This window comes from Leishmania martiniquensis, chromosome 36 (assembly GCF_017916325.1).
Source record: "Leishmania martiniquensis isolate LSCM1 chromosome 36, whole genome shotgun sequence".
Classification (NCBI taxonomy): Eukaryota; Euglenozoa; class Kinetoplastea; order Trypanosomatida; family Trypanosomatidae; genus Leishmania; species Leishmania martiniquensis.
The window spans coordinates 2679073-2702500 of record NC_090171.1 but is presented as its reverse complement, the minus strand read 5'-3'; the positions used below and the strand labels follow the sequence as shown (position 1 = coordinate 2702500).

Below are 23428 nucleotides of genomic sequence, written 5' to 3'. Positions count from 1 at the left end.
GAACTTCCCCATCTCCACCGCTCTCAGAACGTCCGCGAGCGGCAGGGACGCCGTCTTCACCGTGCGTGAAGTGCGCAGGCCCACGAACCGCCTCGGGTTCATGTATTGGATGGCCTGCTCCAGGAACCGCTTCGTGCGGCTGTGCGCCGTGGGCATTTCCCGCACGGCCGCCAGGTCCAGCGGCGTGGTGCGCTTCAGGTGCAGGGGCCACTGCCGCGCGTCGGGCAGCGTCGCCACCGGTGGCAGCCCCTGCATGCGGCGCGTCTCCGCATACAGCTCCGCGTCCGACACCCCCAGGCTCTTCGCCGTCGGTGCCTCCCATCCTAGCTGGTCAATCCTAGGAGGACTTGCGCGGCGCTTTCCTGCGCGGCAACGGCCTCCTTCGTTGGCTGGAGGCCATAGCCCAGGTACCGCTTGAGCGTGTCCGCTCGCGTGTGGCCGGTGATCCGCATGAGGTCCGCCTCGGATACGCCGTTCGCTGCCAGGTGACGTGCGGCGCCCTTCCGGATGGACGGGAGGGCCGCCGCAGGGTTCACGCGGCGCAGCGCTGCTCGCACCTGATCGCGGAGGCTCGTCACGTCCGCAAACAGGCGCTGCGTTGGGCCTCGGTTCCTCACCAGCTTCAGCAGCAGGGCCGCGTCCTCTCGCTGCAATCGCGTCCCTATCGCATAGGGCCCGCGGAACCTCGCACCCTTTCCATAGCGGATCGTGATACTCACTGAGGCCGTCGGCGAGCTCTCCGAGAGTGCGGAGATGTGCACGTCCTTTTTCAGGAGTGTCCCCAGGTCGCCCGCTCGTGCGGCGCAGTGCCACGCCAGCTTCAGGAAGAGCGCGGCGCGCGGGTGGGTGCGGCAGAGCTCCCTGTAGGCCCGCTGCATCTCCTCCACCCGCAGCGGGGCGGGTGGGTGCGTCTCCGACTCCCTCTCGAAGCGCCTCGTCGCGGTGGCCGCCGCCCGGGACTCCGGTGAGGTCGATAAATCGTATCCGTCCGCCTGGTTTGTGTACAGGGGGAGGTTCAGCAGCGCGCCCTTGACGGACGCCAGGGCCTTGGAGATGGTAGACCACTGCCAGTTCCGCGCCCGAGCCGCTCGCACGATCAGGTGGATGACCGCCTTTGCCAGGTCGCAGTCCAGCAGGTCGCTCGGCATCGACCGCAGTTCTCGCAGCCAGCGTATGTGGCCCACGCGGACCTCCGGCGACACCGCGGCCCATGCCACCGCGCTGACGTGTGGGGGCCTGTCCGGGTAGATGTACCACCCTCGTGGGCAGGCGCGCCCCCCAGCTCGCCCGCCGTCCCCGTTTTTTAGGGGGAGCGCCGTCTCTCCGTAGAGCGCCGCGTGCTGCTCATGGAGAAGTTCTCCGGGCGCCGTGTCGGGCGGCGTGGTGCTCAGCCCGTCCTCCTCTGCTCGTCCCGCGTCCGCCAGGAAGGGGTCCTTCGCGTGGGTGCCCCTCGGGGCACCAGCTTCCGCGGCCTGCCGGCCGACCGTTGGCGCTGCCAACGTGCGCGAGTCCTCTGCCTGCTCCGCTGCCTCGGCTGCCCGCGGAGGCGCCACCGTGTACACGCCGACCGTCGCCTCGCGCGGTTTCGCCGTCACCGCATAGTGGCCCTCATATGCTCCCTCACGCGCCGACGCCGTTCCTGTGAACCGCGCCCCGAGTTGGAACACCCAACCTCCTCTGAGGCACCTCGGCAGGCCAGCGTGCGCGACTCCCTGCAGAATCAGGAAGTGCTTCGATGTGTCGGACAGCGCGGACTCGTCCAGCAGGCGGGCCTTCCCGTTGCACGTCGGTTTTCCATACGGGTGCACAGAGAGGCCCATGCGCACCAGGGCGTTCGCCACGTCGGTGGGTTTGCCAGCATCGAATCCGTACGCTCTGGCGCGCTCACACATCGCCTCCACGGCGAAGGACCGGTGTGCGCCGTCCGCAAAGTTCGCGAGCGCCGATGCCGTGAGCATGTAGCGCAGTTTGCGCCGCGCGGCGGCTGTGGCGGCCGCGTTGTGCGCCTCTATCAGCTCCTCGACACTCGACGCGTGGCCGCCCTCCAGCTCTGGCTCCTCCTGTCGAGGCGCCGTGGTGGATGGGGGGGGCGGGTGATGGCCGCTGCTCCAGCTCCTTCCGCATGGCCGCCGTAAAGGTCTCGGCGGACATCCTCTCCTGCGTAGCGCGGGTGAGGAAGCGGCGCAGTCGGCCCGGCAGGGCGGAGGCATCGCCGATGGGGCAGGCGTAGTGGTGGGAGAAGAACGACGCCACCATGTACAGCCCACAGTCCTCACTGCCGCGAGCCTGTCTCGCGCAGTATCCGTTGTGGATAGCAAGGCGTGGCCACATCGCCTGCAGACCCCGACGCAAGTCGCGTTGTACAGGGTCCGACGGGGCGGAATCAAAGACCGTCAGCGCGTAGGTGCGCTTACCCTCGGCCCGTGTCAGCACCCCCGCAATCCAGTGGTGCCGGATAAAAAGGGGAAAGTAAAGGACCCCGTGCTTCCGCACCGAGTCCTGAATGCGCGCGATGTGCTGCTGAGTTAGGTTAGGCAACGTGTCGCACGGTAGTACTTTCCCTGGTGGGAGGTAGCGCTGAAGAATCGCGTCCAGTTCCCTGTTGGACGTCTTCCCCGCGCGCAAGTCCCCACCCCACAGTTCCTCTGTGGAGGGCCGGCCCTTCTTCAGGACGCTGTCTTCGTCCCGGCAGGGCCTTCTCAGTTTTTTGTACTTGGGTCGGCCTTGTCCCGTACCGCGCTGGCCGGCTCGTTGGGCCCCACCCCACCGCCATGCCACATGATCTGCGGTGGCGGCTGGCGCGCCCCTCGGCTGCGGTACCCCCCGCTCTTCCGTGCGGGCTGCTGCGGCGGTTCTCGTGGCTAGCTCTGCCGCTGCGAGTGCTTGGCATACGCCTCCATCTGCTTCTGGAGCTGGCCCATCCGTTGCTCCAGCGCTGTGTAGTCGGCTGCCGCCATCCGCTGTCCGTCCGGACCGTAAATGGGTGCGTAGCCTCCTCCCAGGATGATCAGTGGCTTCGTTGCCCGGAACAACTTCGCCGCTTCGCTGTCCATGTCCGACGGCTGGTCGCCCCCTCCTTGTAGCCCTGTCGCTGTACTCTCGAGCAGGCGATAGTTCTCCTGGTCCAGTTCCCTTGTCGGGAACAGCGGGTATTGCAACTGCATGACGGCTGTGCCATAGAGATCGGTTCTGTCCCCGTAGAAGCACCTTGCAAGATATGAGCTGTGGTAAAGCATTGGTCGGGAGGGCGGGACATGTGCCAACAAGCGAGTGAGTTCCAGCTTGACCTCATCACGCTCCCCTGTGCGGATGACATGGACTGAGAACTTCACCTTGGCCGAGGCATGAAAAGTGGGTGTCTCGAAGGGCAACGAAGTCATCCCCAATCCATTGTTTTTTTTTTTCGCTTTTTTCCGTTCACTTCAGGATCACGTGTGACTCTCAGGCCTGTTGCATGGAGAAGGCTGGCGGGTATGGTTTATTTTTGGCGCCGAGCGAGAAAGTGTGCGGGATACGCATATAGTTTTCACTGCTTTTGGAGATCCTGCTTCGCTCGTTTGTCAGAAGCAAGCAGCACAGATGCAGAAGGTGTCCTAGTCGATCGCAGACGTCACTTTGAGTTACCGTAGGGCTTCCTTTATGAATGGCACACATCAAACCTATTGGGTCCGCAATAAGGAAGCACAGTAATGGAGTGGGGAAGGGCGCTTTTTGCAGACACTTATGCGTTGGTGCTGTGCTGTGACGGAAAGCAAAATGCCGTTGCTACTTGTCGTTATCTCGATCGCACGCAACTGAATATAGTAGTTTCTGGACGTTGAAGAAAAAAGGCTCAGCATTTTGCGTTGTGTATACAAATGCAGTTCTGCACGCTCTATTCTCGTGTTGGTGTCCGTCCAGGATCGGCTACACAGAAGTGGACGTGAAGGTTACTATCGGATGCTGTTGGCTCTTCAATCGAAGTTCAGGCAGATGTTTTGTAGAGTTTTTTGGTTTGTGTTTGATACTTAAACGAGACCCATTCCGCTCCACAGGTGTCAGATGTCACGTTTTTGTTACGAAGTGAAGGCGTCAAGGCAGTTGTCAACAGTGCCATTAATTTTTTTGCAGGAATGCGCACTACGCGGCGGCGGGCGATTCGCGCAGACAGCTGAAAGAGCAAAGCTGGAGGATGCACTGGGCTTAGTAATTATGCAAAGTGATAGTTGCACGGCGCGTTGGGTTACTCGGCGCGGTAGCCTTGTTGAGCTGTCGGTGTGTTTGTGACATGAGCCCTACAAAGCCTTGGGGCTGTCGGTCTACCGCCTTGGTAGAGTGGGCAAAGGCGGAGAGGTTTACAGGCTCTCCTCCATGACCGCTTGCTTCTCTTGAGGCTTTTGTGGAAGCTTTGCTGTAACTGTGCTACGGCCTCAGGAAACACATGGAGACTTGCGCAGAGCAGGTAGTCATGATGGCGCTGAGGGACACCGCTTCAGACGGTGGAGCTTGGTAAAGGGGAGGGCGGTCAAAGGGTGTGCTTGTTTGCGTTCCAGGATATGCTACTGGGTTCTTTAAAAGCAGTATTGGTTCCTATGTATATGGTAGCACACAAGAAAAACTTGCAGATGTGCCCGGGTTTTGCTTTGAAGCCCATAAGCGGGCGGTGCGAGGAGGTGTTCTCTGCAGCGTAACAAGCATTCGCTAAAGTGCGTGCATGCGATGAAGGACTCTTTCATGCTTGTTGTAATTTCTAAGGGGGGGGGCGCAGCGAGTCTGAGGAGGGAGGTGTCTTCTCGTGGAGATGATTTCACTGCCCCGTATACTAAGAAAGGTTCAAAGGCCCTTGCTGTGGTGACATAGTAATAGCCCCACTTGGAAGATCTGTTGATGACAGGTCGACGTGTTGTTACCGCACGCGCGTGTTTCTAAGATGGTTATCAGAATGAGAAGGAGGACCTCGACTAACCGCAGGTGCTCAATCGCGTTCCCTCAGGATGAGAAACGACCCTGCTTCAGACCGCGTGCTTTTTGTACCAATGAGTGATGCTAAGGGGATGTAAAGCGTGGAATCTAAACAGACAGATGCAGGACAGCTGCAGCTTGTGAGGCCCAGGTCGCTTCTCTTCATTCCTCTGGCCCACTTGAAAAAGGCCACGTTTTCACCGCCTTCTTCTTTTCAGGCACCCAGGGGCTGTGAATCCTTGAATATTGTTGTTAGCGGATCATGTGAGGAGCAAATGGCAGAAGAGGTGATGTGCGCACGCGCTTGTGTGAAGAAAATTCCGGGTGAGGTGGAGCACGCTCACGGCAGATATTGTGGCAACGGAATATCTTCTCAGTGCCCTTGTCGAGAAGCCTTTGCCCCCCCCTTCCCTCTTGTGGTTGAGGATCTGTGGTGAAAGAGCGGGCCGTGAAGGGTATGTCTCCCCCTTGAAAGTCGTCCTCTACAATCCTCATCGAATTACATTTGTGAAGTGAAAATCATAGATCACGAAAGCTTTTTCTGGAGATGTTAACGGTATCATTGTGATGTTGGCAATATAGGGCTGATGGGAAATTGTGATGAGGTACCGTTGGTCTCCTGAAAAATTCAGGAAATGCTGTGAGGTTGATGTAAACCGGCACGCTGGTGCCGGCAGGCTTCGCTGCCGATTGAACCACGTGCGAAAATGCAAGTTTGCGCGAATGAGAATTGTACCCTGAGCTGATATTTGGGAGTAACTTTGCTCGTTTTCAGTAAAGAAAAAAAAAAGAAACGCATCTCGTGTACTCAGTGTTAGGGATAGAAAGAAACTGTGAGTAGGCTCATCAGCTTCTGTCATTCTGGAAAGAGCTTGCTGTCATGGGCATTAGAAGTTGTGTTTTCCGTGCAACTTCTCAACGTTACTTGTTTTTCTCGTGTACACGAAACCGCTGATGATCACCTTGCAACTCGTTTGGAAGGCAAAGTACTGTCATGACGAAATTGATGATCCGATAGAGATGGAGTGTTTCAAAGAAATGTGAGAAGCAGCCTATGTCATCGCCTGACGCACAGCTGACCCGCGCCTGCTGCTCTTTTCATCTTTCTTGCCCTGCTGCTCTCTTCTTTCTTTTCTAACGAAAGCGACTCTTTCGCAACTCACAGTATATACATAGTTACAGAGAACTCGAAGTGGACGCTGGTATTGCAAGCACTAAAGCTTCTCCGTTCTGTAACCACCTGTACCTTTCTAGATATCATTGTATTTTTTCAACCCGGCTTATATTTGTACCTAATATTTCATATACAGGCACACGCTTTTTTTCTTTTTTTTCATACACCCACTCTGTTATCATGATGTTTGCTACTCTGACAGATATCACAAATGTGCAGGCGCCTCATTCACAGCCGCAGAAGGTGAAAGCGGTGGCTCTCAGTGTGGCTTCTGCAGCTCCCGCCCTCCTGCGTCGTCCTGTCGCTCGACACAACCCCTATCAATGGAAATGTTTGCCTTCAGGCGTGAACTCTGCCGCTGACATGATGGCGGACCTCGAAGCCGCATACGCTATGCCTGTGCAGGAGCTTTTTCAGGAAAAAGAGGATCGCGCTCCTCCAGCGCCCGGAGGACCATCCGTGTGCAATACTCTCGTGCAGTTCAAGTGCCATCAGGCTGAATATGCGTCGACGATGGAGTTGGATAAAGGGCAGTACGTTGTGGTTCAAGGTGATCGCGGTATTGACATCGGGGTTGTCATACGCGTCAACAAGAGTTCTCTGAAAACGTACGTGGAGCGCACAGGACCGGTGGGGAGCATCTTGCGTTACGCAACGCAGCGGGAAGTCGACTATTGGGCTACCGACCTGAAGGATGCTGAGGCGATGGCCGCCGCCTTCTGTCAGGCAAAGGCGCGGGCACACGGCCTGCCGATGGAAATTGCGTATGCGGAATACCAGTTTGACAAGAAGAAGCTAACTTTCTATTACGAAGCGCGCACCCGCATCGACTTTGTGCAGCTTTTAAAGGAGCTATACCGGGAGTACGGCTGCCGTATCTGGATGGAAAAGATTCGCAATCACGAATGAGGGGATCAGTGATGCGGAGTATTTTATCGCATGGTGGTGGCTCCTCTGTTACCGCTGTTTTTTTATCGTATCGGCACATTTGCTCTCTGTTTTTTTTTTTCAGTGCGTCCTTCTGATGTGGTTTGCACTCTGCACACTTGCTTTATGTATGCATACTCGCTTTTTCTCTTGTACGCATATAGGAAAATGGATTCCATGTACCGTTAAACCTTTTGCTGCAGGTTTCTTTTTCTGCTTGTTCGATGACGTTATATCTGTGCCGTGGCGCTGAGTGGCATGCAGTGGTGTCTAGCGGTGAAGAAGAGCTACGTTTTCTGTAGAAATACAGAAAGAATGGAAGTTTACTGGCTGCTTCCTGAAAAGAATGTAGTACCAGACCGAAAGAAAGGAAAGCACAGCGATTCTTTCGGGGTATTGTGTATACGTCTTTTCGAGGTTGGTGTTGTGGCGACGGATCATCTCTTGGTGCGTCTTCTCTCGTGAGAAAACCCTTGCTTACCACTTTGTTCTCACTTTTTTTTATCTTGTGCTTGGAGATTTCGGCTCATCTCACTTTGTATTTTTCATCGCTTCATGCTGGGTACGGTCTTTTTCTTCTTTAGGAGGCCTTTCTTGTTTCTCCAAGGCTGCTAAAGCAATGCCTTGCTATAGATTTACGGATCAGTGTTAACGGAGGCTCCAAAGGAGAATGCTTTTTTGTTCCCGGATAGACTACGCCCGAAAGGGTTAGATTTCTTCCTTGATTTTTTTCGTGATCGTTTTTCTCCATTGAAGTGGCTGAAAGCGGAAAAAGGAAAGCTTGCTATGTAGATGTTTGCGTCTGTACGTTTGTGTGTGTGCAGTCTTATAGGGAAGTGCTGTGGGGTGTATGCATTGAAGACTGACAATGAGGGCGCGCTGGACACCACACGTAGCTCACCTGCGGCGTAATTGGTGAAACTGTGGGCAGCACTTGCAGCTTTGGCCGTCTCAAGGCGATGAGTAGGGTAAGGTATTCATGAACAGCCTTCAAAGCATTCACGGTTTTTCTCTCCTATTTTTTCTGTTTCTAAGAATGAACACACATGCATATATACACACACACGCACACATTCAAGCAGAACTTTTAGTATATGTATGAACATATCTGGATTTTAAAAAATCCTGTGCTGCTTTAGTCGAACCGCCATTCGGCATTATCAAAACCTCAGAGGGCAGAAACGACCTTGACTTCCTATTGCGTGCCGTGAAAATGTTTCGCCAGGCTCTTTCTGTGAGCAAGCGCACCTACCTGCTTGCTTTCAACAGCAAAGCAAAGGCAAGGCCGAACTTTGGTCTGCGCGGCGTCGGCTACTGGTCTAGCGAGGTTTATCACAAACCTGGCCAAAATTACTGGATGGTCCTTTGCTGCACTGGCCCGTTTCTGATTGTGGGGGCGATCATGATGGACGGTTTCTGGTCGAAGCTGGACGATATATCTGGTGGTGGTCCAAGCGCGCTCGACTATGGGTGGCGGTCCCAGGATCGCAAGCCGTGGGACTTCTCCTTCGATATAGGTGAGGGCTATGCTGCCGGACCGGCTTCTTACCGCCCTGCCCCTGGAGCGATCGATCTTGGCCATCACTAGGATCTTCGTATGCATGCATGAGGGGCCCGACATGATTCTAAAGCTTCGTAGCAGTGTTTTTGAGGAGGCTTTTAGTTTAGCTGTTTTTGGTGCATATGTGTTCGGCGTGTGCTGAAAAACATTTGCCGTGCTTTTTTTTCATGAGTTTATTCTAGGAAACATCAAAGTCAAGAGAAGAAAAACTAACGTGAGGAGTTCGAGCGTCTCTTTTCCAAAGGTCGTATCGGCTCGGCATGTGCCTTCGATATCTCCTTCTCGGTGACTGTAGGCTATGTTTGCGGATGCTGTGCGTCGCGGAGATGTGTGGTGCCGTAAGATGCGTGGGGAGCGTGATGTTACGGTGCTGTGAAGCTGATAATTATTGTGTTATACCCTACGGGTGTGAGGATATCTGAATATCTCTCACGGTGGATGGGGTGGGCTCTTCATTAGGTATGCGAAAAACTGTGCGCGCTTCATCTCCTTTCATGTTTTTTTTCTTAAATCTTGCATTTGGACTTTATGAAATCAGAAAAAAACTGAAGCTGTCGTTCGGAGGGCTGTTCCCGGGCTGAGTTGATGTTATGAAGAACGACGCAGTCCGCGTGGTATCACCACGCCATTGTTTTTTCAGTGAGGCCAAGCGCACCGAAGTTTCATTTGTGAAGGAAGGAGGCACTATATACCTGTGCGATTCTTGCCTCGCAATGTTTGCTGATCCTGGTCATCTACAGCAGCATCTGCAAAGCTGTTCGTATGCATTCTGGATCCCAGGCGATGAGATCTACAGAGACGAGGGACGCCGTTTTTGTGTCTTCGCGCTTGATGGTCGAAAGCCGCAATGCGCCGTGCTAGCACGTCGAATTTGCCTGTTATCGAAGCTGTTTCTTGTGGATAAGGTGACACTGGACGACGTTCACTTTTTCTCGTTCAATGCATTGTTCGAGGTCGACGATGAGGGGTTCCACTTCGTGGGCTACTTCAGTAAAGAGTGGACGAGCAGCTTAAGCTGCATTAATACACTCTCATGCGTGATGGTGCTGCCCCCTTTCCGATCAAAAGGGTATGGCGGCATCCTTGTCCGACTGTCGTATGAAATAGCACGGATGGAGGGGATGGTCGGTACCCCTGAGCGTCCACTCAGCAAAAGCGGTAATGCTCTTTTTCGAAAAGTGTGGCGTGAGGAGGTTCTTTCCGCTGTATTTGCGCTGGAGGAACGAGGTGCGACTGTTACGGTGGGCGAGCTAAGCAAGGCATCCAGTCTGATCATCGAGGACGTACTGGTGGCGCTTCAGGACTTGGATGTTCTTTTCAGCGTTGGAAAACAAGGGCCGCTTCTGGTAGTCAACGCCTCGGAAGAGGCGCGGGTTCTAGAGCGACGCCTTGACGCTGAGAGACTGTATTGGGCAATCGCGCCCTCGTGATCTCCTTTTTCTCTTCTCACTGCTAAGAGATACTTCAGCGACGGCTGTGGAGCAAAGGCACAAAAGAAACGGTGAGGGCTGCTCTCTGGAGACGCGGTTTCCTCATGGACAACCTTTTTTGTGAGAATGCCGAAGCTTGTTAGTGCAGGACGCTTTTGAGAGGCGGTGTGCAGGGGCCAACTCCTACCATGCAATGCGCTTCTGTCGTTGTGAGCCAGCTTTCCTTCATGATAGCTTTTTTTTGTCTGCTTCGATCTATGTGCTCCGGCGCTGCCTTTCGAGCACACGAGCTTCAACCTACAACCGTTATTTTCGCTGAATCGATATCTTGCTGCGTCGCGTTCAGGGGCCCATTGGACATGCTACCCCCCTTCCCCCCTTTGAAAAACCCCGACAACAGACCGTGGCGCACATCTGTGAACAGTATGGAGTTCATTGAGGCGACAAACGTCGCCTTTCCGGTAGGCCTGGAGCATACTCGGCGCACGCTTCTGAGGCTGTTCGAGATGGTGCAGCCTGTGGAGGACATAGTAGTGGACGTTCAACAGGGGCGGGCAATGATTTCCTTCATGGAATCGTCGGCAGCACAGGAGGCGTTGATATCGCTTGACGGCTTTCCGCTTTTTGGGCAGGCGCTTTGCCTGCGCGTCTCCCCTCCACCAGCCTCGCCGATTCGTGGGTACATTGTGGCGACAAGGCCGTCGAAGTACCTTCTGGTGCGCAACACACCGTATCTAGCTGTTGTGGTGAAGCTGAAGCATATTGCCGGGGTCGCCACCGTCACATCAGCGGGGGTGAACAGCTGCTTTGTCGTGGCAGAGTCGGTCGAGGATACGGTGCTTCTGAAGGAAGTACTCCTGTCTCATCCCAGCAGATGGGGTACTGATGTGTTTGTATCTTACCTGCGGAAGGTCTCTTGACACTGCCCTACTGCCTCTCTGCTGCCTTTTCGCCACTGTCTACGATTTTTCTGTCACTTCATGCCGCTTTCGCCTTCACGTCCTGCAGCTAGGGAGCGAGCCACAATATCGGCACATCAAAAAGACAGAATCATGGACGCGGCTACACTGCTGAAGCGCATCAGAGATGTGGAGAAAGCGAACCGCCAATGTGTGGACGAGGCGGCTCAGGAGCTCAAAGCGGCGGTGCTGCTCTTCAACAACCAAGTGCGACTCTTAGGCGGCTCTCCGTCGTGGTTGGTCGCACCTCAAACGGAACCCGATGAGTACTACGCCTCACTGGAGACTCGCGAGCAGTCTTTCTTGGCACTGAGAGAGGATGAGGTGGCTGCGATGCATCCAGAGCAGGTGTCCAGGCATGTTCCACGCCTGTGCAACTGCCTGCGCACGGAGGAATGTTTCAAGGCTGCTGCAAAGGTCCACGACGTTGTAAAGTGGCACGGAGTGCAGCTCGTCGGTTCTCGAGAGCTGCGACTCACCTGGCGCCGCATCAGAGCCTCGCTGGAAAACCTAATGGAGTGCGGTGCTGCTGCAGAGGAGCGGAAGATTGTGGGCAGTACTCTCCAAATGATCGACGCATTGATGTGATGTGTCTGCTTGCCGCCAAGCGGCAGAGGAAGCGTTTTTTTTGTTTGAAGTGTGACACGCGCTATTTTTCTGCTATCAAACCTGTATAAGCTACTGTAGGGTTGCTCCTTTTTAAAGGCAACGAAGCGATATTCTATTACAAGGACGTGGGGAACCTGTTTAGTCTCGACCCGTATGCCACAGCTGCTCCCTCGCGCCTTTTGGCTTTGCGTATGTGTGACGAACGGATGCACGGATGGAACATTTCACGACTGTGCTGAGTTGGGGCAGTCTCTACCAGAATCCTTCTCACAATTCGTCTCCCTTTTTCTCCCCACATCATCATTGCACTCTCTCTGCAATGTGCTACACACCGGAGAATACGAAGATTGTGTGCTTTCTTTTCTCGCACCACGGATCTTTTTTTTTTCGCATTAAGCCAAAGATGAACTTCTTCGCGATTAGCTCTAGCGACAGCGACAGCGAGTCGGAGAAGAGCCTGCTCCGTGAAGAGGTGCCGGAGGCGCAGATTAACCCATTCTGGTTCGAGTGGACCGATGAGGAAGAGCTTGAGGAGCGCCAGGAGGTGATTCCCAAGAAGGAGAAGGCAGCGAACTCTATTCAGGCGCTGTGCGACACGTTCGACTACAATGCCGGCAACGAATCGTGGCGCGAGGCGCTTGAGGCGTTCAAGCGCATGTGCGATGAGGTGCACGCCTTTGTGCGCAAGTACAAGGTGGCGCCACAGGGGCTGCAGAACTGCCTTCAAGATATGCCCAACCTGGCCGAGCATTTGGAGGGTAAGGGACGCGAGGACTTCGCGAATCGTTTGGAGTTCAAGAGCTTGAAGGAGCTTGTTGCCTTGGTCGAGGAAACGGAGAAGCTCTACAAGAAGGAGCTCGAGGAGCTTGCAAAAGGTCCTGATAACGAAGAGGGCGCCCAGAACGACGACGAAGATACCGGCGCAGAGCTGACGGAGGCCGAGTACGCGCAGGTCCTCGAAGACATCTCCGGCTCCCGCGAGGTGAACCTGGTGGGGAAAGTGGAAAAAGTTATTCGCGCGTGTGGTCGAAAGGGTTACACAAACCTGGAAATCTCCGGGATGGGTATCGCTGTATCAACTGTCCTGCGCCGCGACAGCCGCAAGCTGCTGGTGAGTTCCGAAACATGGGAGCGTGCCTTCAAGTGGGCCACGAAGTTCTTCAGTCGCATGATCGCCGCCACCAACGTGCGCTTCGTCGAGGACTCCTCCTCAGTTAATGCGCGCAACATTGTCGTTCCTGGCGGCATTCACGGGTTCTTGACGTACCTGCACACAGAGCTAGTGAACAAGTCCAAGTTCGAGGAGGTGGCCAGTCCGGAGTACCTCAAGATTATTTCCTTTGAGAATGACCTCGCCGTGCTTGCTGATCGTGCGCTAGGGTACTATCAGGCCCGCAAGAGGATTGAGCCGTCGAAAGCGTGCATTTCCATCCTTTTCGACATCCTTGGTCAGCGCCGTCAGGAGGCACACCAGCTCTTCTATGACTCTCTCCCCTCAACAGAAAATCTTACCGTCATTTCGGAGTCGATCCTCGACACTGTGCGCGCCCTACACAGGCTTAGCCTTCAACTGAAGCCGAGTGCGGCCCTCTCAGCTTGCGGCGTGTGCCACGTTGCATACCAGCACGGCCTGTGCGGCCTGTACCGCGAGGGTCGCGACTATCTACTTCGAACAGGTGTGGTTAACAACGTCACCGTCGCGGACGCCTCACTGGCGATTCTACTCAATAGGGCCATTGCCCAGCTCGGATTGGCTGCGTTCATTGCGGGAGACATCCCTTCGGCCCACCAGCTGCTGCGCACCATCTGGGGCCTCCGATCGAACCAAGTGCTGATTGGACAGTCGCCGCCGCCCAAGTCTGTAATTGATGACGAGCACGCGGAGATGGAGTACCGCAGCTTGCTTCTTCCTCCCCACATGTACATGCCCATCGCGCAGCTGGAGCTGGCGGCCGTCCTCTCCGGCCTCCTCATGGGCGTCAAGATGGAGGCGCAGAACCCGTACGAGCGCAACCACATGGAGCGCTACGTATACAATACGGTAGCGCGTACCCCGGATTTGATGGGAAAGCCCTTCTCTTTCAAGGAGCAGGTGGCCGTGGCCTACGAGCACTTGAAGACTGGCAACTACATCGGTGCCAAGGAGCAGGTGGAGGCGATGACTGCGTTCGACACACTCCCATCAGGCAAGGAGACGCGTAAACTGTTTCTGCAGAGCCTGAAGGAGGTTGCGCTGCTCGTTTTCTGCTACACAAATCGTACGAACTTCTCTACCATGTCCGTCGCTAACCTGGCCATTAAATTTGACATGGAGGAGAGCGATGTGCGTCGATCAGTGAACGAAATGCTGTCGGAGAACAGCGCGCTCAGCGCGTACTGGGACCGTGATGACGCGTACCTGTACCTGGACCGGAATAACGCGACGCGCCTCCAACACCTGGTGAAAGGGACGTCGGAGAGCATCTCCAGTCTGGCAAAGCATTGCGAGAGCCGCCTCCGCGCGAACGGTGGCCGTGGCCGCGGTCGAGGTGGTGGAGCTGGTGGCCGTGGTGGTGCCATGGGTCGCGGCGCGGGCGCACGTGGCCGTAACGGCCGCTAAGGCTTTGAAGCCGGGTGCTGCGGAGAAGATGGCAAAAAAAAGGAAGGGGGCAGTATACTAGCGAGCCCATGCCGTGCTTCGGGTGATGTTGGGGACGTGACTAACAACAACTTAAGGGAGAAAAAAGCAAGCACACACGAAAAAGTGCCTTGGCTCATTTTTCTTTTTGGTCGGAGGCCTTTCGGTTTGCGTAGCGAGCGTTTCACCGGTTGTTGTGACTGTCTCTGGTCGGCCGTTTCGTATTTGCCGGGAAAAGCTTGTGACTTGAGTCCAGGGTAATGGTTGAGGATAGTTTTTTAAGGTAATGATTGTCTAACACTGTTTTTGTGAATCGGAAGTGCCGGGGCGGGGCGGGTTTTGCCCAGTCGTTGTTCTTGATGCTGCCCGATCGTTTACTCGACCGCCGCTTCGCCTTCGTGGCAGCGAGTTTCTTCGGTGAACATTACTGGTGGTGAGCTATCAAGTACTCTTTTACTGTGACGCGGCTGGCGTGCTCTATCGGAGTGCACGACGGCGACAATGTCGCTGCGAAGGAAACGCGGAATCGGTTGACCTGATCGTCGTGGCGCCTTCACTCCCCACAATGAACGTTGACCTTTCCTTGTTCTCGTAGGTTCGTTGGAGTAAGGGTAAGCTCCTGCGCCTCATGTTCTGGCTCGTGTTACCGTTACTGCGCCAATTCACCTTTCTATTTCTGACCTCTTATTTTCCTGTTTCTCTGACATGCTTGGTGTAGCAGGAACTGGCCTTTTGAGAAGTGCTTGACGTGGGCCACGCCGGGAAAACAATGTTTCATAGCGGCAGCAGCGCGAGGCCGACGCTTGAGCCTGCAGCAGCTGGCTCGTACGAGCCAGTGCACGTCTCGAGGGAGAAGTACGATAGGATTGTGCAGGGTAGAAATCGCTTCTTCTTGACAACTATCGGCGGTGTTGCTCTTTTCTTGGGCTTAAGCGCCCTTCCACAGTTTCTCATCTATCGATGCGTGCGCCGGCTGTACCGAAACCACTGTCACGGAAAGGTGCTCGACCTTTCTCCGAAGCTCTATGATGAAAAGGACGTATCGTTGTACGAGATGTCGAAGGCTGTTCGTGTGGAGTTTTTAATCGAAGAGAAGGTCGTGGACGACGGCCACTACCGCTTTGATGGGGCACTTTCAGAGGAGGAGCAAGAGAAACGACGGCGCGCCATGACGCTGGATTTTATGATTCGAAACGACCATAACTGGGTAGGCAGCACGGTCAATTTTGCTACCGTGCTGCGAGCAGAGACGCAGCTGCCAGGATTTAAAAAATACGACTGTGTCCTCTTGCGTGACGAGCTGCTCAGCCAGAACGAAACCAAGGCCCGTCAGCTCTTTGATTCCGCAGCGCAGTACATGAAGGAGGACGGACTGTTTCTTGTTATGGATGTTGGAAAGTCAACATCCCCGAAGCTGATGAAGCTGGCTCGCTGGTTCAACAGAGCGACAAACAGCAGTATGTGCTTCACGCACGACTATCACAGCTGGATTCATGAGAGTCTGCTGTACGATGTTAAGGAGGAGCAGAGGTGCCTTTTCGGGTTTTACTACGCTCTTGCTCTTCAGCTGCGGAAGCAGGCGAGGCCTATGGCAGGGGGCAACGAGTCGCAACTGCCTGCTCATCGAAACAGTGTATCGGAGTCACAGAATCAGGAGTAGCTTAACAAGAAAGGGGGAGGAAAGAGGGAATAGTTTGGTTTGCTTCTGTTTCATTTTCCGCCGAGGTGCACTTGCTCTAAATGAAGCGTCATTGGCTCGAGGGCAGCAATGATCTAAGGGGATAGAATGACGAATGGGATCACTCGTTATTATGGCTTACGCCGCTGAAGTGCGGCAGCGCCGTTTGCGAATACCACATTTCAGCATCTTTGCTCTTTACCGCGACGTCTGCATTCCCGCATTTCGTGTGCGTCCGCTCGCTCTACAACTGCCCATTTTCGTCTGCCCTTTCGGCATCATTCGCTAACTTATGTGCCCCCCTTCCTTGGGTGGCTAAAATAATCCGTTTGAGCGGGTGCTGAACGTTTTCTATCTCGATCCGCATTCGTGAAGAAAGACACACACGCATTTTTGTTCGATTGTGCCTCCCGTAAAATCTCGTCCTCGTTCGCACTCTTACACCGTTAGGGAACGGCGAGACGTGTTTTTTTACTTCCGCTCATGATTAGAGGTTAGGATCCTTCCTTTCTTAGTACTACTTCTTTGTCTGCCAAGAAGATGGCGACGAAGCAGCAAGAGCCTATGGGCGAGCTGAGGCGCAAGCTCCAACTTCTAGAAGGTTCTTTGGCCGAGGGTGAGAGTGAACTTGCGGACAAGAGATTGGAGTCTCTGATGCTCAACAGTGAGCTGACCAGCGTTCAATTCGAGACGGCCTCGCAGGAGGAATCGAGAGCTATCGCTAGCGATGCGTACCGTTCTGCATCGCGGGTGAAGCAGGTACTCGAAAATGGTCAGGCGAAAAGCGACCAGTTTCTGAGGTCGAACCGCGAAGAGTATGTTAACCAGCTGATGGCAGCAGACGACGCGACAAAGAGTGTGGAGGTTGACATTGGTGAGATTTCCTCTCGCATCAAAGGACTGAAGGAGAAAAAGGTAGAGGCTCAGAAGCGTCTCACGGTGGTTCGTCTCATGTCGATGATGGACGATCTGCAAAACCTGCTGAAGAAAAAAGTGAACGGCCCAAGCGGTGGTGAAGAAACACGGGCACAGGAGCTTCTGAAGACGCTGCAGGAGCTGTCGCGCGAACGCGAACGCACGATCCACTTGGTTGCCAAGAAAGAGCGAGAGATGGCTGCCCTTATCGATTTAAAGAAGCGTCGCATAAAGGAGTTGCGAAAGGAGTTCACGCGGAATGTGAAGACGTATGCAGACTCGAACAGCAGGGAGCTGTCGAATGTCGCGCAGCGTATCCAGGAGGAGCGCGAGCACCTTTTACGAGAGATCGAGCGCCTGGAGGAGGGGAACCAAAAGATGAAGGATGCTTTGGCAGACACGAGATTTACAGCAGAGACGGCAGTCAGGGACCGCGGAACGGCTCTCTCGGCCGTCACCACGATGAGCGTGTCGGCGAATCCTGAGAGGGAGTGTATGCTGCTGCGCGAGCGCATTCAGAAGGCGAACGAAGAGCGGCGCATGTACATGCGGAAGACCGAGGAAGTTCAGGCTGATATCGACGAAGAAATGCTGGAATACAACGAGCATATGTCGAGGCTGCGCAGGGAAATTTCTTTCTACCAAGATGAGAGCACGCGCTTTGAGAAGGAGAACAATGAACTGAAACGCCTCTGCGACACGCTCGCCATGGCCCTGGGTAACTAGCGTACGCACAATCGAGGCGACATGGGACTCGTTCAATTTTCTCAACGTTTCCTGCTCTACACATATTAGACGTCGTTTCCCTAAACGACTGCGTGCACCCCCCTTTTCCCAGTGCCGGCGCACTGATCTTGGTAGTGATCGTATCTGGGTGCGCTTCCCTTTTCTTCAGCAACGAGAACAAAGACATAGCGTCGCAGTGGGGAACGTATCCTCATGCAATTTTCCGCCGTGCGGAGGTCATTAGCGAAGGAAAGGATGGGAAGTACCTTGACCTGCACTCGCTGGCGCCATCGCGCGCCTACTCACCGCTATCATTTTTTTTTTGAGCAAGGCGATGGCGAAGTGGCGCGGGCAACTGAGTGCTCGACTGCGGCGGCGTGACTGGTAGCAATACACTCCTTCTTGATGTACTTAGCGTTGTGCTTATACTATGGGAAGCAAATCTTGGCTCCTTTTTCTGTTTTGCCTTATTCTTCAGTTTTTCTTTTCCGGTTACGCAAATTCTTTCACATCAGGTGCACAAGCGCGGAACTTCACGCTAATAATGGTCTTTGCGCTCACTCCTCCCTACGAATACCGTAGCTCACTGCCGAAGTGTATAATTCGCATTGATGACAACTGGTACGACTGTACCTCGTGGCGCAACTCGCACCCTGGAGGTGCGCAGATGTGTGACGAGTTCCATGGAAAGGATGCGACGGATGCGTTCTACTCCTTGCACTCGAAGGAGGCGATTCAGAAGTTGAAGCGCATGAAGGCGCTGCCGCTCAAGGAAGGCGATGGGCCGCGCGATGAGGTGTCGCTAAAGTTTGAGAAGGTCTTGCAGCAGTTGCGAAACGAGCGGTGGTTCGAGAGAAGATGGTCTGTTGACTTTTCACTCAACATTATTCCCGCTTTGGCGCTCTGCATTGTGGGAACGTACATGAGCTACTCGCGTCCTTTTTTAGCCACGATTCTTATCGGACTGGGCATGCAGCAAGGTGGCTGGCTAGCCCATGATTTCACGCACGCGCGAGGCAAGCCCGCCCGCTTTCTCGCAAAAACATTGGGCGGCATCATCAACGCTTTCTCGGTGGAGTGGTGGTCTAACAAGCACAATAGTCATCATTTATTTGTGAACCGCAAAGGCATGGATGCCGATATCCACAACGAGCCTATCCTGTTCCTCTGGGCGCCGGATGTGTCGGAGGATACTGCGTGTCGCCGGTATCAGTACATGTTTTACCTTGCCGCGTACTCGCTACTCTATGTTTCGTGGCGGGTGCAGTCGCTACGCTTTGCGTTGGGCATGGGCAACAGGCTTGAGCTCTTCTTGATGGCGCTCAACTACCTGTGGTTGGTGCTGTTGCCATGGAAAGTTTCCCTGGGCAGCGTGCTTCTCGGTGGTTTTTGTGTTGCTGTGGTGGTCACGGCAAACCACCAGACTGAGGAGATGATTGAGCACGACGAGCCTTATAACTACATTGTCGATCAACACCGCGCCACGCGCGGCATTCAGTGCTCCGACCCCTTCTCTGAGTGGTTTTTCGGTGGTATGCAGTACCAGCTGGAGCATCACCTTCTTCCGATGATTCCTCGCTACCGGTACTCGGAGCTACGGCGCATTCTGCGTAAGTTCTCGGAGGAGAACGGACTCCCGTTCCATGTTGAAGGGGTCTGGCAGATCATTAAGAGAAATTTCGACGTCCTGTACCGCGTCGCCTGTATGCCTGCTGTGGATTCAGGGGAGACTAAGCACTAAATGCAGGTCTCACGCTGAAGTGTTCGAGTGATCGACGCCATGCAAGCGTTTCAGCCTCTCGGGTCCTCGCGGGAGGACGAGGTGTCGGAGGAAGAAAGGAAGGCGCGGAATATGTTTGCGGAGGATGATGCCGCCTTGAGTGGCTTCGTGGCTAAGAGGGAGTTTACCTTCAGCAATAGACGCGCTGGGCTTATGGTTTTCAGTTTTCTACTGTATTCATTGTTGGCGTTCAAATTCGCCTGCCAGAGTGCGTCGCGCCGCGTTTCGTTCTCCTATTCTTTATCACGCTGGCCTTCCTGGCTTCGTTACCAAACGTGCTGACGAGGCATCGCGGAAGGAGAACTGTTCCGCATAGAATATGCGCAGTCCACCGCAATTACAGTGGGGAACTCGCCGATGTGGACGAGTGGGAGATGCCATGGAAGTTTAAGTTCTGCTTGACTGTGCGCAGGCGAAAGCTTCTTTATGCTGTACTTGTCATTCTTTGTTTCTTCGCACTGCATTTATGCTGCTAAGTTGTTTGTCACCCTACTGGGCTCACCGAGAATTGCGCAAGCTAGCTTTCATTTTTTTTTGCCTTCCTTTGGTGTTTTCCTTACTAATGCTACAGAGATGCCGGCAAAGGCGCAAAGAAAAAAAGCAGCGCAAATGGTTGTATGTGTAAACGAAATCGTTGCTTCTTCAGCGCGTGCTTTTCCCTGCGGTTGAAGGAGTTGAAGGCTCTTCCCGGTGATGTTGCTACTGAGTGCTCTTTTTTTTTCGCGACTGCGGCAGCTAGTGTCAGTGTATACCACTGTGTCCATTTTCTCTCTTTTAAATTCTATAGTGCCTCTAGTGGATGGTGGGCGAGATACTCTAGATTGCTCAGTGCATCTCTTCTATGTTGTTTTGATGACCAGGAATAACCGTTCGAGATGGATAGGGGCACCCTTGACCGTCACACAACGTCGTCTTGGTGCAGCGCAGGATATGGATTCTGGTGCCGACTCTGGATGCCCTACATGTTGGTGGCTGACTCTCGCTTTTGCCTCTCTCTTTATCTTCACCATTTGCACCTCTCGTTGTATTTGGTTCTTTGCGCTTCTGGCGGATGCGGACGCACCGTTTCTGCCGTCTTGTCTACTCTGCGCCACTGCACACTGCCTACTGGGGCCTGCACTCAGATGTCTTCATCTCTGTGCAGCTCTCATATTCATCCCATTCTTGTTGGTACTACTTGGTTAAAAAGGAAATGAAGTGCATATATTCCGTACTCTTCCTGGGCGCCTTTCTCCTCTGCGTTGCATCCGCAGAGGTGCAGGTGGCCACCAAGAACAACTTCGACAAGGTCGTCAGCAGTGAGCTCACCTTGGTCAAGTTTTACGCTCCGTGGTGCGGCCACTGCAAGACGCTGGCGCCGGAGTTCATAAAGGCCGCCGAGATGCTGGAGGGCATCGCGACGCTGGCTGAGGTCGACTGCACAAAGGAGGAGGATCTCGCGACTCAGCACGAAATCAAAGGATTTCCTACGCTATTGATGTTTCGTAATGGCGAGATGGTGAAGACCTATGAAGGCCCCCGTACTGCGACCGATATAGTGGCTTTCGTGAAGTCGCAGGTTGGTCCCGCAATGAAGTCGATCGGAAAGAGCGATGATCTCGAAGAGCTCAAGAAGCAGACCCTTCCTTTGTGCGTGGTGAAAACAGCAAACGCCGACTCGGAGATGGCGGCGTTGATGACGAAGGTGGCTGATACTCTCCGCTCTGAAATGAACTTTGCGCTCGTCACGGATGCTTCTATCTCTGAAGTGGATGCTATGGAGTCGATCGCAGTCTATCGGAATGGTACAGAGCGCGAGGCGTACGTCGGCACCACACCGATGACGACCGAATCAGTGAAGCGCTTTCTCACGACCGCCATGTTGGACTACTTTGGCGAGCTTGGTCATGCAACGTTTCGGAAATACATGAAGGCGAACCAAGGGATGCCTCTTGGTTGGCTGTTCATCGACAAGAACACGGACCCAGCGCTGAAGGGGTCGCTGGTGACGGTGGCGAAGAAATACCGCTCGCAGGTTCTCCTGACACATATCGATGGCGATCAGCACGGCGTTGTCGCGCGCCAGCTGGGCATTGCTGAAGGTGCGAAGTTCCCGGCATTCGTGATCGACATTGACCGCCACCATCACGTAATGCCAGCCGATATCCCGATTACGGTCGAGTCCATTGTGGATTTTGTGGAGAAGTACATCAAGGGCGAGACGAAGGAGTCCATCATGTCTGAAGCCGTTCCCGACAAGGAGACGGTGAATGGCCTGACCACGGTTGTGGGCCATACCTTCGCCCAGTACACGGATGGCACACGGGACGTGATGCTGCTCTTCTACGCGCCTTGGTGCGGCCACTGCAAGAAGCTACACCCCGAGTACGAGAAGGTGGCCAAGAGCCTCGAAGACGAGAACGTGATCATCGCGAAGATCGATGCCACAGCAAACGACTTCAACCGCGAGAGGTTTGAGATCTCTGGCTTCCCCACTATGTACTTCATTGCAGCTGGGAAGTCGCCGATCGTGTACGAGGGAGGCCGAACTGCGGACGCTATCACGGCGTTCGTGAAGTCTCACATGACTGCCTCCTCCGCCCCATCCGGGGGAGCTTCCCCCCCATCCGGGGGAGCTTCCCCCCCATCCGGGGGAGCTTCCCCCCTCACGGAGGAGGAGGACTTGTAGAACCGCAATATACTTGTGGTGTCGGTAGGCTGCAGTGCGGCTAGCTTCGCCTTTCTTGACCATTGGTTTCTTCTTTTCGTATTTTACGGCCAGGCGCTAATGCTCGTTCTTCTTAGTTTCCCTCTCCGTCTGCCTCTTTTCGTTGTGCCACGAATATTTGTATGGTGCCGGTGACGCCTGGTAGCCTCCTGCTTAATTGAAGAAAAACCAGTGTGAGCGAAGAAGACGAAAGAAAGGATGTCCTCTGTGGCTGCCGGTATCCGAACGAACTCGAGGAGTAAAATAAGGCGAGAGCGGAAAGGATAGCGAAAGGTGCGGCCCTGTAAAGTGCCGCATTTTCATTTTATCGATTTCTTTTCTTTTTTTGAGGCTGGGCTTAGTATTAATTCTGGAGCGAAGATTCAGAGAAAAGGAAGGCATTCGCTGTTGTCGAAATGTTGGCAGTCCGAGAAGTGTGCATCTCATATGCAGGCCAGGGAGCTCGTGAACTTTCGTGCGCGTTACTGCTTCATCTGGACGACAGGTTGTGGCTATCGGCCTGGCGTCTAGGAGGCGCTGATCGCGAGCTTTCAGCCTGGTCGCAGCTAATTTCAACTCCGTGTAGTTCGGCTGCTGCGGCGAAAGAAGCACAGTAGCCTCTTCTTCAGCACCTTCGCCGTCTGTTGCCATGCATTGGATGCTCTTCTCTTACTGTTTAATCTCTCGTCTTCTCTTCTGCTTCTTTTACGTTTGGGCTGTACACTCTGCGTGTGATTGCGGCTACGTCATGTGGGTTCTCGAGCAGGCGGGCCAGCGTGCTGCCGGAATGCGTTTGTCAAAGCTACTACTTCAAGGAAGCTCTGCGGTTGCGCTGATCGGCGAGCTATCTATTCACGCGTGCGTTGGCGTGGTTCAAAGTCCCAGTCGAGGTGTATTGCAAGGAGAACCGGAGTGGTCGTGCAAATTGCTCTTGACTGAGCTCGGCAGCCCTGCACGGTGGCCACCATCTGCGCGCGTCGTTGCGTCGCAGCAGGTGTTTCTTCTGCGGTGCCGAGGAGCAGCCTTGGCAGGATACTGCTTAGCAAATTTGAGAGAAGGGGAGCTAATTCACGTAGTATCTAAGCTGGTCCATAAGCAAAGGTACATATCTGTTCACAGCACCTACTTTACCACCACGGAGTTGCTGGTGACAGACTCACTAGGCTCGATTGTATTAGTTGCTCAGATGGCCTAGCATGGAGCTGCGGCTCTTCTGGATGGTGTGAAGGGGCGGGGATTCCTTCGACTTTTCGGGTATTGTATGTTTACAGATATTGCAACAAAATGCATCGCGATTGCTCCGAAAAAGAAATGAATACGTGAGAAGAGCTGGTTGTGATCGCCTTCTACCGCGCGTTCTATACTGTTACACTTACCTTTTTTCTGTCTGCAAAGTCCGCATTTTCGGCGCTACGTCCCGCAGTG

The 23428-nt window shown here is 54.3% G+C and overlaps 12 protein-coding genes across 12 annotated transcripts in view; 11 read left to right on the top strand and 1 right to left on the bottom strand.

Moving 5' to 3' along the window:
• The window catches only part of LSCM1_00753 (uncharacterized protein), a gene marked incomplete at both ends in the record, with an annotated part of 2685 nt that extends 1473 nt beyond the window's left edge, over nucleotides 1-1212 (bottom strand). The window contains one exon of the mRNA XM_067318394.1: nucleotides 1-1212. This exon is cut by the window's left edge and continues 1473 nt beyond it. Coding sequence (XP_067174499.1) covers nucleotides 1-1212 — 1212 coding nt within the window.
• A 5083-nt stretch (nucleotides 1213-6295) lies between these two features.
• Nucleotides 6296-7024, top strand: LSCM1_00752 (uncharacterized protein; the record flags this gene model as incomplete). Its single annotated transcript, XM_067318393.1, has 1 exon — nucleotides 6296-7024. One exon carries the CDS (start codon nucleotides 6296-6298, stop codon nucleotides 7022-7024), a length of 729 nt encoding a protein of 242 aa, XP_067174498.1.
• Nucleotides 7025-8255: 1231 nt separating this feature from the next.
• Nucleotides 8256-8630, top strand: LSCM1_00751 (uncharacterized protein; the record flags this gene model as incomplete). The annotated part of the gene is made up of 1 exon (XM_067318392.1): nucleotides 8256-8630. The coding sequence occupies one exon, from the start codon at nucleotides 8256-8258 to the stop codon at nucleotides 8628-8630; it is 375 nt and encodes a 124-aa protein (XP_067174497.1).
• A 563-nt stretch (nucleotides 8631-9193) lies between these two features.
• Nucleotides 9194-10033, top strand: LSCM1_00750 (uncharacterized protein; the record flags this gene model as incomplete). Its single annotated transcript, XM_067318391.1, has 1 exon — nucleotides 9194-10033. The coding sequence occupies one exon, from the start codon at nucleotides 9194-9196 to the stop codon at nucleotides 10031-10033; it is 840 nt and encodes a 279-aa protein (XP_067174496.1).
• A 425-nt stretch (nucleotides 10034-10458) lies between these two features.
• Nucleotides 10459-10953, top strand: LSCM1_00749 (uncharacterized protein; the record flags this gene model as incomplete). The annotated part of the gene is made up of 1 exon (XM_067318390.1): nucleotides 10459-10953. The coding sequence occupies one exon, from the start codon at nucleotides 10459-10461 to the stop codon at nucleotides 10951-10953; it is 495 nt and encodes a 164-aa protein (XP_067174495.1).
• Nucleotides 10954-11085: 132 nt separating this feature from the next.
• Nucleotides 11086-11580, top strand: LSCM1_00748 (uncharacterized protein; the record flags this gene model as incomplete). The annotated part of the gene is made up of 1 exon (XM_067318389.1): nucleotides 11086-11580. One exon carries the CDS (start codon nucleotides 11086-11088, stop codon nucleotides 11578-11580), a length of 495 nt encoding a protein of 164 aa, XP_067174494.1.
• Nucleotides 11581-12004: 424 nt separating this feature from the next.
• On the top strand, nucleotides 12005-14200 carry LSCM1_00747 (uncharacterized protein; the record flags this gene model as incomplete). The annotated part of the gene is made up of 1 exon (XM_067318388.1): nucleotides 12005-14200. The coding sequence occupies one exon, from the start codon at nucleotides 12005-12007 to the stop codon at nucleotides 14198-14200; it is 2196 nt and encodes a 731-aa protein (XP_067174493.1).
• A 787-nt stretch (nucleotides 14201-14987) lies between these two features.
• On the top strand, nucleotides 14988-15878 carry LSCM1_00746 (uncharacterized protein; the record flags this gene model as incomplete). The annotated part of the gene is made up of 1 exon (XM_067318387.1): nucleotides 14988-15878. One exon carries the CDS (start codon nucleotides 14988-14990, stop codon nucleotides 15876-15878), a length of 891 nt encoding a protein of 296 aa, XP_067174492.1.
• Nucleotides 15879-16436: 558 nt separating this feature from the next.
• Nucleotides 16437-17537, top strand: LSCM1_00745 (uncharacterized protein; the record flags this gene model as incomplete). The annotated part of the gene is made up of 1 exon (XM_067318386.1): nucleotides 16437-17537. One exon carries the CDS (start codon nucleotides 16437-16439, stop codon nucleotides 17535-17537), a length of 1101 nt encoding a protein of 366 aa, XP_067174491.1.
• Nucleotides 17538-18081: 544 nt separating this feature from the next.
• LSCM1_00744 (uncharacterized protein) lies at nucleotides 18082-19278 on the top strand (the record flags this gene model as incomplete). Its single annotated transcript, XM_067318385.1, has 1 exon — nucleotides 18082-19278. One exon carries the CDS (start codon nucleotides 18082-18084, stop codon nucleotides 19276-19278), a length of 1197 nt encoding a protein of 398 aa, XP_067174490.1.
• A 1231-nt stretch (nucleotides 19279-20509) lies between these two features.
• Nucleotides 20510-21985, top strand: LSCM1_00743 (uncharacterized protein; the record flags this gene model as incomplete). The annotated part of the gene is made up of 1 exon (XM_067318384.1): nucleotides 20510-21985. One exon carries the CDS (start codon nucleotides 20510-20512, stop codon nucleotides 21983-21985), a length of 1476 nt encoding a protein of 491 aa, XP_067174489.1.
• An 805-nt stretch (nucleotides 21986-22790) lies between these two features.
• On the top strand, nucleotides 22791-23198 carry LSCM1_00742 (uncharacterized protein; the record flags this gene model as incomplete). The annotated part of the gene is made up of 1 exon (XM_067318383.1): nucleotides 22791-23198. One exon carries the CDS (start codon nucleotides 22791-22793, stop codon nucleotides 23196-23198), a length of 408 nt encoding a protein of 135 aa, XP_067174488.1.
• Nucleotides 23199-23428: the final 230 nt, after the last annotated feature.